This window comes from Medicago sativa, chromosome 1, assembly GCF_051527215.1.
Source record: "Medicago sativa cultivar Bolivia chromosome 1, Bolivia_mono, whole genome shotgun sequence".
Classification (NCBI taxonomy): Eukaryota; Viridiplantae; Streptophyta; class Magnoliopsida; order Fabales; family Fabaceae; genus Medicago; species Medicago sativa.
Window position 1 is genome coordinate 15679276 of NC_140749.1, and position 14985 is coordinate 15694260.

The window sequence follows — 14985 nt, forward strand, 5'->3', positions numbered from 1 at the left end:
TTTTCTAGCACACGCCTTATAGAAGAGGTGAATAATATAAGTCAAAGAAAATTTCTGAGAATTTGATACGTGTCGTAAAACAATGTGAGAAATTATTGATAAACAGATTGCAAATGCAAATATTTTCTTAGCACTCTTTGAACACCAATTCATCTGTTTTTTTTTTTTAAATATATTTTTTTTAGAGAGGAGCATGAAAACCTTAAGTCCAACTTAGGTACAGATCGATAGACTGATGTGCGTAAATGTAAGTTATATGTCTCACAATGGATAGAAAAGTGGAGATTGATCATTTTATATGTGAAAGGACTCATAAATCCATTATATTGTCTTAAGATTTTAGGTAAGAGTGTGGCGTCTCTCACTTATGTGGTTGCTCTGACCTGGATGTGGGTGGTCCTCTAGGCTCCCCTCGTGACCAAGAGTGATATCAGAGTCGAGGTTCGACAAATGGTTTGATTGGCTCCTTGTGTCGAAAGTCTTCTTGACAAAAGAGTGTTCAAGTAGCGGGTTCCGTTGAGTGCGGCAATGTGGTACAAGTATAAGTGTGTGCGAATGAAAGAGCTTCTTCTTGAGGGGTGAACATGTTGAATTGATGGACTCACGTTTGTGAGGGAGATTGTTGTGTGCAAGTGTGAGATATGTTGTCCCATATTGGATAGAAAATTGGAGGTTGAACACTTTATATGTAAGAAGATCCATAAACTCATTGTCTTATTGTTTTGAATAACAATGTGTTGTTTCTCTCACCGATGTAGTTGCTCGATCTTATATGTTTATGTGGACAGTCCCTCAGACTTTCTTCGTGATCCAACATAAACATCTGTCTTCACAATCAATCAAAAGAGTAAAATACAAAACTCTCTGTTTTATAGTTAAAAAGGATAAAAACAAATTCAAGTTATTCTTTTTTTTCATCATATTAGTCATTTATACTTTAAAATATTTAGAATGTTACCATAAATGTTAGACATTTGAATCCTTTTGGTTCATGGTTCAATGAACTGATTGTACTATGGATTAGAAATTAAGTAAACTTGAAAAATCAACTTAACTCGAAAAATTATTAAACTAAGTTAAATAATCTGAAATCAAAAAGAATATAATATAATAATAAATAAAGCAAGATGCATAATTAACTTGGGTGACCACGCCAAATATCAAGCATGGACAAAGATAGAAAAATGCATGCGTGTCCATATACTACAGTTCAGTAGTTAGGAAGGTTCAATGGTTGTATCTAACTATATATCTATTCTAGTAAGGCCCCAATTCTGAAACGCAATCCATCTCTATATAACACATGTCCTCCTACCTCAACAAAAGCATCATTTACGGATAGCAACGTGTACCATGCCACGTTAACTATCCTACGACCCTGACTACGACCCCTTCTCTTTCTTCTTCGTTTTACGAAGGCTCTGTCCTGTAAAAATAGCGGATAACTGATAAGTTAAATGATACTTCTTTCGTTTTAAAATGAGTGTCGTTTTAGGTATTTACACACATATTAAGAAATGCAATGATTAAGAGAAAGAGAATGATTATTTTACCAAATTATCCTTATTAACTATTGGTTAGTTTTAAAAGTAATACTTTGGAAGTAGTGTGCAGAGTATTAATTGGAGGGTACAATTGAAAAGAAAAAGTTATTATTGCATTGAAAACTGAAAGTGACACTCATTTTGAAACAATTTTTTTTTTGCTAAAGCGACACTCATTTTGAAATGGAGGGAGTAGTTTATAGCTGATGACTGATAACTGATAGCTTATAGCTAATGACTGATGACAGATAACTTATAAGCTAACTGAAGTGTTTGGTAAAATTAACGGTTTAACTAGCTGATAAATGTAAAATGACATAAAAGGATATTATTAATTCATAATAAAATTTATATAAGTTGATATTTAACTCTAAAATAAACTTGATATTTAACTATTCAAAAATTCTGAATTCAAATATTATTTTTTTAAAAAAGTAATTTAAATTTATGAATTTAATATATCTTTAAATCTTTTATATTGCAAATTAAATTTTATTCACTAAAAAATTTATTTAAGTATAACGAGGTATATATACTTTTTTTGTCAACGGAGGTATATATATATATATATATATATACACACACACACACACACACACACACACACACATACATACATATGAGACATAAATGGAGGTATTTTATCAAAAAAAAGATAAATGGAGGTATATATTATTTTTTTGAGGAAATGGAGGTATATGTTTTTTTTTTTTGAGGAAATGGAGGTATATATATTGTCAGCAACATAAGGCAAGAGAGATAAATAATAACGAGGGATGCATATTTATTACGGAACTGTAGGTTTGAATTAAATTATAATAAAGGGGTACAAATGGAATTTAGATAAAACAATAAGGGTAAAAGTGGAAGAAAATATGATAAGCTATAAGCTATAAGCTCAAACGCCACTTGGAATAGCGTCTGAAAAATAGCTTATAAGCTCGTGAAATAAGCTATAAGCTCGTGGTGAAAAGACGTTACCAAACAGAGCTTTTTTGGTCAAATGAGCTTATAAGTTATAAGCTATAAGCTAGTTTTGTGGCCTTACCAAATAGAGCCAAAGTCTCGAGTTGGGTTCTGAAGACTCGTCGATCACGTGTTAGATTAAACCTTATAATTTTTTGTGTTAATCTTTCAATTTTTAGGCTTGTTCAAAAAAAAAATCTTTCGATTCTTAGTAGAAAAGAATATTGGTAATTTGAAGTTTAGTTGGAAGAAAAATAAGTCTTCCAAATATTGTTTCATCCATAGATAAGGTTTAGTTTTATTGAACAATTCATCATTCGTGAAGTTTATTAACCATTTTAGTTTAATTGTTTGATTCCATCAACAAAATATGTCAGAGGTAAGTAAAATCTGATTAAGAATTGTTCTATTCAAGAATCAAGTTTAGATTCTTTTGAACAATTCGTTAATGATGGAGTTCATTAATCATTTGAGATTACTTGATTAATTAATTAATTAATGACATATTGTTCATCAATAGAATACGAGTTTATATATTATAATATAAGTGATAGATATTTAGAGCCATTTGATCCCATTTACTTCCAAGAGAATAATCACAATGATTAAACACAGATGACACTTTTGATTTAAAAATAAGATAAAAAAATGTATGTAATAGTAAGTTAAAAAAAATTACTCTTTAACCACAAAATCTTAGTATTCAGTCTTCTAAAAACTCATTTATTGAATAAATTTAAAAAGTTGAAAGTTGTTTATAATTTAACAGGAAATGTTAACGGATGTTCTAAAACACTCTTCAATGACTTTAGATAGTAAATTTCTACGAAAACTTGTGCATCCAATTCATCGAAAATTAAAATATTAGATTTTTTCAATAAATAGTTTCTTAATTTAAAATCATTAAAGAATGTCTTTAGACATTGGTTAACAAGACTCTAAAAGCATCCACAATGGTAGTAAACTAATAAGGACTCTTTAAATGGATCCCACATGTAAACATAATTTATTTAATTAAATAAAAGTACTTATAATTAATGAATGACTCCAATGATAATGCACTAATGATGTAACCAACTTCAATGGAGAGTTATTAAATAGTCACATGATGTTTATATTTATTGTGTGATTTGTATTTAAAAAAAAAAAATTGAAAAGAAATTAAAGATAGACAAAATAACACGAATTTGAAAGGTGTGACCAACTTATACGTATTTTAATTTTTCTTTTAATTGTAAAATTCATTAGTTATTGAAAAGATATAGTCGTTATATAATTGTCAATAGAATAAAGATTGGTAGACACCCTTAATATGTACACCCCTTTGTACCGCATTGAAAAATTTTAATTAACCAAATATATAGTCTGTGTGATTACATTTTTTCAATTGCGTGACCACTATTTATAAGCTGAAAAATGTGGTCATGCAACTAAAATGCGAGTGACCACTATTTTTCCACTTAGTTAAACAAATAAATTCTGAAAAATTATTGGTCACGCAACTTATAAAATGTGGTCACACAGACCATATATTTGATTAACTGAAATTTTTCAACAGTACAAAGTATTATATACATTAAGAGTGTCTACCTATCATTGTTATTGTCAATAACTAATATGTACCTATTTTCTTGAATGGAGGCTCATAACATATTGAGATGTATGTTAAGTAAAGTACCCATTAGAGATGCTCTAATTTAAATGGGAAGGAGTAAAAGTAAACTTCTTAACAAGCAGACTATCTCTCAAAAAAAAAAAAAAAAACCAAACTAATACTCCCTCCGTCTCACAATATTAGTCGTTTAAGGTTTGTGCACGATAATTAAGGAAATGATTAGTTATGTTGATTTCAATGGTAAAATTAGTGGCATTTACTGAAATACCCTTATTAAATGTAGTTAGTGGAGTAGTTAAGTTGGATGAAATTCAATAAATAAGGGTATAATAGTGGAAAAACATAATAAATGCTGCATTGGTATTGTAAAGTGACAATTATTTTGAGAAAAATAAAAAATGCTAAAGAGACAATTATTATGAGACGGAGGGAGTAGTAGTTCCCTTTCTCTTTCTTCTCTTCTTTATGATTTTTTCCATTCAATTCACCAACTGGTCCCACACAATGTATCACTTTCTCCCAACATCAACCTTCCACGTACCCATCATTTTAATCTCAACCATCCACGTCTCCTTCACAAAAATCCACTTTACTGGTCCTTCAAATTCCACCTGTTACCCGATTACACATCTCATTCAAAATCAACGGCTTAGATTCATTCTCCTTTACATCTCACAATCACCATCTTTAAATTTCCATCTTCCCCACTACCGCCGTTTTTACCAACATTTCACAAAAAATATCATTTCATTTCTTTTTTTTTTGTTCCTTGCATGCAAAAAACAACCATGAAGAACATGAAACGACACTCATCGGAATCTTCTCTCCGACGAGTGGATTCTCCGGTTGGAGCAGTTACGAAGCTGGAGAATATTCACCGGAGAAGGTTGAAAATTCGGAGAATGAAGTATAGTTGTCAAGCAAAGATCCACGTCGGAAATGGCTCCGACGACGGTAGTTTAGAAACGGAGAATGCTCGACGAGAGATTCATGAATCGGTTGAGATATCGTTGTCGTTAGCAACTTCTTCATCATCGGAGGAAGATGATCAGTCATCCAAGCAAAACGGAGAGGTACTTTATTGTTAGCTTATTATATTCGGAAAATCCTTGAGGACAGTGCGTCTCATAATATTTCATCGTTTATTATTTGCAGGTGAAGCATTATCAACAACAACAACAACCTCTATCGTATGGTTCGGTATCAACGATAGGTTGTAGGAAGGAAATGGAGGATGCAGTGAGTGTGGAGATAGGTTTTACGATGAAGGAGGGAGAGAAGTGTGATTTCTTCGGTGTTTATGACGGTCATGGTGGTGCTCAGGTGGCGGAGGCGTGTAGGGAGAGATTACATAGGATTGTGGCGGAGGAGGTGGAGAAGTATGGGAATGATGGGGAATTTGAGTGGGAGAGAGTGATGGAAGGGTGTTTTGGTAAAATGGATAGGGAGGTGGCTGGTGATGCCACGGTTAGGACCGTGGGATCTACCGCAGTTGTGGCGGTTGTTGTTAAGGAGGCGATCGTTGTTGCAAACTGTGGTGATTCTAGAGCCGTCTTGGGAAGAGGTGGTGAAGCTTTGGATTTGTCAAGTGATCATAAGGTACATATATTTGATTTTGTTAATATGTTAATATTCCATAGTACTAATTTTTAGGTACTAGACAACTTGATTTCTGACTGATGCGTATGAAAAAGACGTATATTGAGAGAGATCAATCTCAAACAGATCTTGGTACGTCAAATATATATAAAGAAAAATGGAAGTAATTTTGGTCATAGTTGAGCTTATATTGTAGCAAAATGCAATATCTATAATTGTTTTTGAGGGGCAATATCTATAATTGTAATAGTGATGTCCATGCAGAGACTTCTAAACTTTCATATTGCAATCCTAATTGTAATTTATAACTATAAATTTTGATATGATCATTCATAAATCAGCCTGAAATTTTCTATCATTTTTCAATTTTTGATTACTTTATTGTATGTATTTCTAGTCTAAATCAGCTGCTAAAATTGTATAACTGCATTAAAAAGCTTGCACAACACCAGTATTTATTTAAAACTTTGGCATTAATTTATGATTGTCCTTATTAATCATGTGTTGATCAGTATTATTTGGCTTGATCATATTAAAATTTTCATAATTTTGAAGACTAGTGTCAGGAGTGTACATACATTGTTGCTTGCATCTAGTGTCAATTATTTTGATTTTGATTATTATTATTATTTTTTAGATCTGAGATCTTATACTATAATGAGATGATTTAACGTAGATAAAAAATTTCATTCCAAAGAAAACTATTGTATGATAATGAATGAATGTCATATTGATTTTCTTGTTTGTACACAGCCAAACAGGCCTGATGAGTTGATGAGAATAGAAGAAGCTGGTGGAAGAGTTATAAACTGGAATGGCCACCGTGTTCTTGGTGTTCTTGCAACCTCACGATCTATAGGTTGGTTAATCAAATTTTAATTTTAACTTCACATATACTTAGTTGCTAGCTTATGATAATGGTAATAATAATTAATTAATTAATCAATGGATTTGTTGGTTAATCAATTTTTTTTGAGGTTATTTCTATTTTCTACTTTGTTGTATGTATATATTTTTCTCTTATCAGCCATTGAAAAACTCTTGCCATTTTTAGAATAGCAGAGATGCTTTGACAAAAAGAAAAGTTGTATCATATTTGTGATTGCTTTTAAATCTTTAACCAATCAAGATGACACATTGCTTAAATTCTCTCATAAAGAGGAATCTAATAGAATGTGATTCTTTTTTATACAAAACAAGTTTGCCACATGTTTTGTGTATATGATCAGACTTATTTTCAATTTTAAAATTATTTGGAAAGTGTCTGATTGATTATTTAAATTCATTGAAGATTATTGGACGGAAATAAATTATTAATATTGTGATTCTTGACCTATTCTTAATAATAATTGTTTCTTGTGTGTGCCTATGGTCAAACACGTGGAAATTTTCAATGCTACAAGAATATTTGTTGTATAAATACGTTGATTTCAAAGAGCTTAAGGTATCCTTGGAAAACTGTAAATCCCACATAATCAAAGTTTGGGTGTAAATTAGTTGAGCAGTAGTTGAGCTATCAGTAAACATTAACTATAAAGACTCAACTCGTTAAATATTTGATCAAAGTCTTAGTTGAGTGTTGAGTAGTAGTTGAGCTATTCGTAAATGTAAATTATAAAGACTCGACTCGTTAAATATTTGATTAAATGTTTAGTTGAGCATTAGTTGAGCTATTCGTAAACGTAAACTATAAAGACTCGACTCGTTAAATACTTGATCAAACTCGTTGAGTAAAAACTCGGTTTGCTTAATTGAATATAAATAAATTCAAACTTAACATTAAGCTTGATTAGTTAAATGAGTCCCTTACAAAATGTTCTAACTTTTAGTTTATGAGCTCCGATAAATGTGATAAGCATGTGATGTGATAAGAAGTGAGACGGAGAAAAAATGATGTTGAACACAAACTGATAAATGTCATGAAGCCTGAGTTTTTTTTAACTAAACTCGATTAAATAAATGAGCTAAGCTAAAGTCATTTATCTTTATCACAAGTTAAACACAAGCTTTAAGTATTCGACTCGTTTCCACCTTGCTCAAAACCTTAAAAATTAAATTTTGAATATAATAAATATCAAATTAATGATTTATTTGTTCTCCATAAATAACTAATAAAATCGATTACATATCTATTTTGTCAAATAGAACTAGATATGTATTTATTCAAAATAGAATTATAAGTGCTTGATCAATGTAATTAAATGATAATTATGAAGAACCAATTCAATATGCTCTAACTATGTAATTTGATGCATGCAGGAGATGAATATCTTCGACCATATGTGATATCAAAACCTGAAGTCACTGTGACAAAGAGAACCAATGATGATGAATTTCTCATACTAGCAAGTGATGGCTTGTGGGGTGTAATGTCTAGTGAAATTGCATGCCAAGTTGTAAGAAAATGCTTCAAAGGTCAAATTAGGAGAGTTTGTCGTGGGAATGAGAATCAAAGTAATCGTGCTGCTGAAGCTGCAACACTATTGTCTGAGATAGCATTGGCAAAGGGTAGCAGAGACAATACAAGTGTCATAGTTGTTGACCTAAGAGGAACATTAAGATCTAGTTGACAATTGATGACGATATTAGTTTTAAGGGAAATGTTAACTTGTGCTCTTAAGGTGGTGCATACTTTGTGCCAAGACATTATCTAGTACAGAGTAATGGTAATTAATTAGTGTGAGAAATACAATCTCTGCTCTTTTAAAACACGTTCTATGTTATCGATTAATTGAAATTTAAGCGAGTTTCATCTCATTCGAAGTAAATTTCACTATATTAGAAACAACGACTAACACGAGTTGGTGGTTATCGAATATTATTGTGTATGAAAGGGTGTTTTAGGAAGCATACCGTGACATTTTTTCATGATTATTGATATGAGAATTGTGAGAGTTAAACTTGAAAGGTAGTAATAATTGTAGCTAATTTTGAAAAGGTGATATAGGGATCAATCATTTGCGAAGTTAACAGTTTAGATCTTCATATCTCATGACTGAAATAAACTTGTTGCGAGCAATTTTTTTAATTACTATACATACCACCTTGCAATTTTTTAACCTCTCTTGTTGCTACAAAAATGAAGTTAGAATTTCATTAGCTATTAGCTAAGGTTAATTCAAAATAAAAATAGAAATTTTATAAGGGTTTAAAATCAGGAAAATGCTATATCAAGAATGATTTTGTCAAGAAAGATTCAAGAATGACATGGCAGAATAATCACCCTTAGATTTCAGTCTTATTTATTAACCTTTCATAAATATAACACCCACCACCCCATGATTTCCGGCCAGACTGAGATTTTGTAGGCTAACATTAATTTCAGGACAATTTCTTGATAAAATCTAAGGGTGATTATTCTGCCATATCATTCTTGAATATTTCTTGATAAAATCTTTCTTGATATATAGCATTGCTCATAAAATCATTAGAGTCACCTTTAAATATACGTACATAAATATTTTCTCCATCCATTCACCTATGTATATGCACAATCAAAGCTTTGAAAGTTTAAAGCATACTCTCTTGTCAATAACTTATTTGATATTTTATGTTCAAGGTTAATAAGTTTTTCGTCCCTTAAAATTTAATGAATTTTGATTTTAATCTCTAAAAAAATAGACATTTCATCCTCCCAAAAAATTTAATGCACATAATTTTGACACGTCCTTAACATTTCTAGAACATAATATGGGCATACAAGTGTTGGACATAATAAATAAACATAACTGAGAAACATTATGAACGTAAAATACTTATAACATTAATATTAATATGAATATGAATATGAGCATGAACATAAACATAAACATGAAGAAGAAATGAAACATAAAAATTTGGTGAGATGAAAACATATTGTATTAGTTTTTAGGGACTAAATTAAAGTTAAAATTTGTTATATTTTGAGGAAATAAAAAACTTATTTAACCCTTATCTTTATGTATTAAAAGTGAATTAAATAACTAAAAAATAATTGCTACCTAACTCTCCCCATACTATCCCGGTAGAAAACTTATAAATAAAGGAAAATGTTAACTTGTGCCCTTGGGGCATAAGTTAAGAAGACAAATGTGGAAGTTTTTGCTTGGAAATTGTGCATTCAATGCCTTAAAAGTTTCAAAAGTTATATTTTCAATATAAAAATTATTTTTAATTTCCATTTTAAGCTCCTTAACTTGTGCCCTAAGGGCACAAGTTAACATGACCCATAAATAAAATATGAATCTTGTTAACTTGTTTCCTAAGGGCACGTGTTAAAGAACATAAAAGTAACAATTATGCATTGAAAAAACAATAGTTTGACTTTTAAAAAGTTAAATGCATGATTTTTAATATTAATATATCTCTATTAATTTCATTAATAGCATTTTCTATAAAATATATTATAAAATATTGTTTCACCAATGCAGACTTGTTCATTTCTCCATACAATGTGCACTATGATAAATGAGAGCTTCTTAGGTGCAACAAATGGAATGAAAACCAACTTCTCCACACACCACACTCATAATAGAAAAGAATAAAACATGAAATTTGTCTACTCCCTTCCTAGTGTCTCTCAAATTTAAATCGTAAAACTTACTATTGATTTTCTTTCTTAAGGTGCAATAGGGAGTGAATTATTGATAGTGAGAAGTTGATTAATTTTGCTCGACCTTATATGTAAGAATTTTCTTAGAGGATCAACAATCAACTTGAGAATTTCATCATGAATGTTCATTCTAGTAAAGAGTTTTATAACTAAGACGGGTTTACTAATATTTGATAAAAAAAAAATTAGACATCGACATAGCTAATACGTGCTTTATGAAAATTCTATGAACATTTTATCATATACATAAGTGGAGTGACAACTTCTCATATAGATTTCTATCGTATTAGAAAATTAGACATCAATATTTGTTTGGACTGTGAACTCATACTTAGAGAGAGTTTAACTATCCAATATAGAGTATTGGTTATGAATACAAGCAAGGGTTAAGAGGATATAGAAGAGAAAAAGACAAAGTGGGACTATAGATATCAAGTGGTGACATTTAAAGGGTGAAAAACAAATAATTTTTTAACACAAAAACTTAGAGGGAAGTTTCGGGCAGCTACAAGAAAACACAAATGATATGTGAGACAATATGACACATGAGATTATAATAGTAGCCAAATATACGCTCGGAGAATCAATAGGTTTTGGATCTAATGTTAAAAAATCTTGATGGTGGAACAAAACTATTCAAAGTAAAGTTAAAAACAAAAGAGAATATCTTAAAGATTTGATCTAAGTGTAAAAATGTCGAAACTTTAAAAAAATATAAAAAAGCTAAGAAAAATACCAAAAAACGGTGAGCAAAGCAAGAACGCAAAGTGGGTTATACTAATCCTTAGCAACTAAGAAGGGAGAAAAAAAATACCAAACGGTTTAACTTTAATTTTAAAGCTCTAAATTTGACTTTATAGTTAAATTAACGATAAATAATCTATAGGTCAAACACAATATATTCTAGCAAAATAAAAAACCCTTATGCTAAAAAAGTGAAAATTGAAGATCATTTCATATCACAAACTATACGGTTTAAATATTTTAGATCTACAATGCAAAACAATAATGAAATAGAAACAAATACAAATCATAGAATTTAAATTGAGAAGAGCCTCGCTATATTTTATGTGATACAAAAGTACCGCTTAAATTAAAGGGAAAATCATATCGAACGATTGTAAGATCGGCCAATAAATAAGAAAGCATTGCTCACTTAACGAACATGGAAGAACATTTTTTCACTTACATAAGAAAATTTGAAACCCTAATAACTAGCTAATTTGGTCTCACTCAATCCTCAACAATCGTCTCTCACTAGCTCACCCACTCTTTCTCGCCGGCCACCGTAAGTTTCTCACTCTTCCAGGCTTTCATTTTCATTTTCATGTTTCACTTTCAGAGTTGTTTTTTGTATTGTAAAGTTTCCATTTTTGTAACAATCTCATCGTTTCCTTATTCATATTTTCATTTACTTCTCTTAAATTATAGTTACTATTTCTGAAATCATTCATTATTTGCATTTCATTTGAGATTTTGTTTAGTAACTAGTTTGGACACCCGTGCCAAGCACGGGCTAGATTATCGACTAATTTTTTATTTTATTATATAAACATTGAGTAAATAGTAAATTTATTATTATTATTTTGTATAAAGCAAATTTATTATTTTTATACATAATATATGAATGGCATATGTATCGCTAACACTAACGCGTATATATTTATTTGGAGTTTCTATATGAATGGCATATGTATCGCTAACACTAACGCGTATATATTTATTTGGAGTTTCATATCGCCAAACAACAATAATTCAAAGCATGTAATACTCAAATAGTAATCATTAACGCCGAAAGATCCTACACGGATGAATAAAATCAAGCAGATATTTTTAATATGGATATGGATGAAAAAGGATTAATCCAAAAACAAAGCATAACTAATTATGGAGATATGGTTTTTTTTTTTTTTTTTGATTTTGTCTTATGACTATAATTGGGGTGTTGGGGTCCCGAACCTAACCAATGCAAATAAAATGTTTATTCTATACCAATTGAGTCAAGCTCGCATAAACTTAATAAACATTTCTGTAGAACAATGAAAGCAACATACTATTTTTTTATTTTTATTTTGTCAACTGATTTCCATACCAGATACACTTACGTATAGTTTCTTTCATGCCCCATGATTTATATAACAGATATCCTTATGTATACAAAGTTCCTTTCACGTATATTTTGGACTCAACTTAACATCTAACATGAACTTGTAACTATTCAATTGTGTAAAAAATAAGTATAGCAAACAGTCACTAATTCATCCTACTATTTGAGATCGATAAAATATAGTCAAAAAGGGGTTAACATTACACTCCATGAAACATAACACGTAAGTTCAACGTGTAAAAAATCATATATCATCTGGAACGACTTGTCAAACGTTCCGAAATACATCATGGTACACAACATTGGTGGTATCAGCGCACACACAACCTTCTTCATCCAGTATAAGCATTTTCAATCCCTTCTTGGAAGTGACTCTTGACACAGCAACATACAGTTGTACATTAGTGAAAACCGGTTTGGGAAGATAGATTCCAACATGAGATAAAGACTGGCCTTGACTTTTATTTATCGTCATTGCGTAACACAAAGCCAGCGGGGACTGTCTCCTCGTAAATTTGAAAGGCGGACCGGGATCACTCGGAACTAAGTTCATTCTTGGAATGATGATTTTTTCACCAGCAGTTTTTCCAGTAATAACAGTTGCACCAATAAAGTTTTTCCCTAGTTTGTCCACAATCAACCTAGTCCCATTCCACAACCCAGTTTCCTGGTCAATGTTCCTCATCAACATAACTGGACATCCAACTTTAAACCTCAATTTGTGGTTTGGAACACCAGAACACTTGATATCATTTAAGAATTCGGTGGTAAACCATTGACTTTCTATCTCACTATTTGCGTCTGATTGGCAAACCGAATCAGAGCTGATATATTCCTTTTCGTCTCCTAGAACCAATGATAGAAGAAATTCATTAACGTGCTCAACTACGTCAAGTGTGGGAGCAAGTATCCCCCGTTCTTGGAAATTTTTTGAGATTTTCATGTTTTCCAAAAAGTTAGGATATACAAAATCAACCGGAGAACGCAACGGTTGTTCGAGTGGTTGGAAGAGATGATTCATCAATAACGTGATATTGTGTTTTTTTTTTTTTTTTTTGGGTAATACGAAGCCGCTAATCAACAAAGAGAATTTTAACAACAGCACTAGTAAGGACAAACCTTCATACTTAATGCTATTAACGGTGGCATTAATCTAGTTGAATAATATAGTCCATAATTTGTGTATACCTTTACTGTATTTTTTTTTTTTAACCGAATTTACTTTGTTTGTTTTGTAAAGAATTACTCCATCTGTTCTAAATTATAAGAAGAAAAAAAATTCATTTTCATTGCCACAAAATATAAGTAAAAAAGGCCAACTTTTTTTGTTTTTTCAAAAAAACCATCTTTTCCAAAGTAAAATTATATGCAAATTGCATTTAATTTGTTCTCCTTTTTATTTTCTCCATAATCATTATCCAATAAGAATTGTTCTTACATCTTTTTATGAAACTTATTCCAAGAAGAATACAAAAAACTACTCCCTCCATTTCTTTTCCTTTGATGTTTTAGGACTTCAACTTTATTTCAAAATATTTGATGTTTTAGGATTTTTAATTTTTTATCCAATTTTACCCTTGTCGAAAAACACAGTGTTGATAATTAAGGAGATTGAAATTTTGAGAAAAGGCAATTTAGTCTAAACCTTACAACTATTCCTATACTTTAATGATTGCTTAATACTTGTGCAATCACCTAAAACATCAAAAGAAAATAAATGGAGGGAGTATAACTCAAATTACTATGTTTTAGTTTTCTTAATAAGTGTGAATACGTGTTTGTTTGCTTATAAACTGGGACGGAGGTAGTATAACTTAATCTCGCAAAATCTCTATTAATTGATTGATAAAAATCAAATATTGTACTACTTTCTAATTTGTTCCAATATGATACATTTGCATTTATAACTAAGGCTTTACTCCTTCAAAAAAAAAAACTAAGGCTTTATTATTAATTATTGGCATTGGTAATTTTTTTATTCACGTCAGCTTCATATTGTTATAACATCAATAATAATTTGAATTGATGTTTCTACTAATCAGTGAAATGCTTATCTTTTTGGTTACATATAGAAATGCTTCTCTAAGCTCTTATATAAGCTGTACGAAGTAATTTACGATTTTTATAAAGCCATACCGATTTCTCAGTAATTTTAAAAATCGTAAGTCGACATTCTTATAGCTATAACAAATCTGTCACAATTTATGGGTTTTCAGCAAGCATTTACCCCGAGTAGGAGCGAGAGTGCAAACGTTTCATCAATGCAGAAGTTATAAATTATAGAAATGTTCACTGCTCTAATCTTAACTTACCATAACTCAGGACTATACCGCTATCAAAGACACTTTCCATCGATAAGGGAATTAATTGAGTCATCACCATAAAGTCCATCTTAATAATGATAAGGCCTGGTAATCAGAAAAGATAGCTTTCGATTGTACGAATCATCGAGCAACAAAAGGCACAAACTGTGTATAATCCATCAATTTGTACCAATGCAAGGCAATGATTTATAAAAGATGTGGACCCGACAGTTTTCTACCTTTTTTAAACACTAAAGAGA

The 14985-nt window shown here is 30.6% G+C and overlaps 2 protein-coding genes across 2 annotated transcripts; one reads left to right on the forward strand and one right to left on the reverse strand.

The window, feature by feature from the left end:
* The first annotated feature begins 4846 nt into the window (after nucleotides 1-4846).
* LOC146953043 (protein phosphatase 2C 51-like) lies at nucleotides 4847-8481 on the forward strand. Its single transcript, XM_085707666.1, has 4 exons — nucleotides 4847-5198; nucleotides 5281-5724; nucleotides 6478-6583; nucleotides 7984-8481. Exons 1-4 carry the CDS (start codon nucleotides 4899-4901, stop codon nucleotides 8292-8294), a joined length of 1161 nt encoding a protein of 386 aa, XP_085563792.1. The 5' UTR covers nucleotides 4847-4898; the 3' UTR covers nucleotides 8295-8481.
* Nucleotides 8482-12690: 4209 nt separating this feature from the next.
* Nucleotides 12691-13443, reverse strand: LOC146953044 (uncharacterized). The gene has a single exon (XM_085740783.1). It carries the CDS (start codon nucleotides 13441-13443, stop codon nucleotides 12691-12693), a length of 753 nt encoding a protein of 250 aa, XP_085596909.1.
* Between the last annotated feature and the right edge of the window lie 1542 nt (nucleotides 13444-14985).

Excerpts from the sequence above, each read along its gene's own strand:
- LOC146953043 (XM_085707666.1), top strand. The coding sequence starts at position 4,899 with ATGCAAAAAACAACCATGAAGAACATGAAACGACACTCATCGGAATCT. Across the intron at positions 5,199-5,280 it reads CATCCAAGCAAAACGGAGAG|GTGAAGCATTATCAACAACA; the intron begins GTACTTTATTGT and ends TATTATTTGCAG. Across the intron at positions 5,725-6,477 it reads ATTTGTCAAGTGATCATAAG|CCAAACAGGCCTGATGAGTT; the intron begins GTACATATATTT and ends GTTTGTACACAG.
- LOC146953044 (XM_085740783.1), bottom strand. The coding sequence starts at position 13,443 with ATGAATCATCTCTTCCAACCACTCGAACAACCGTTGCGTTCTCCGGTT.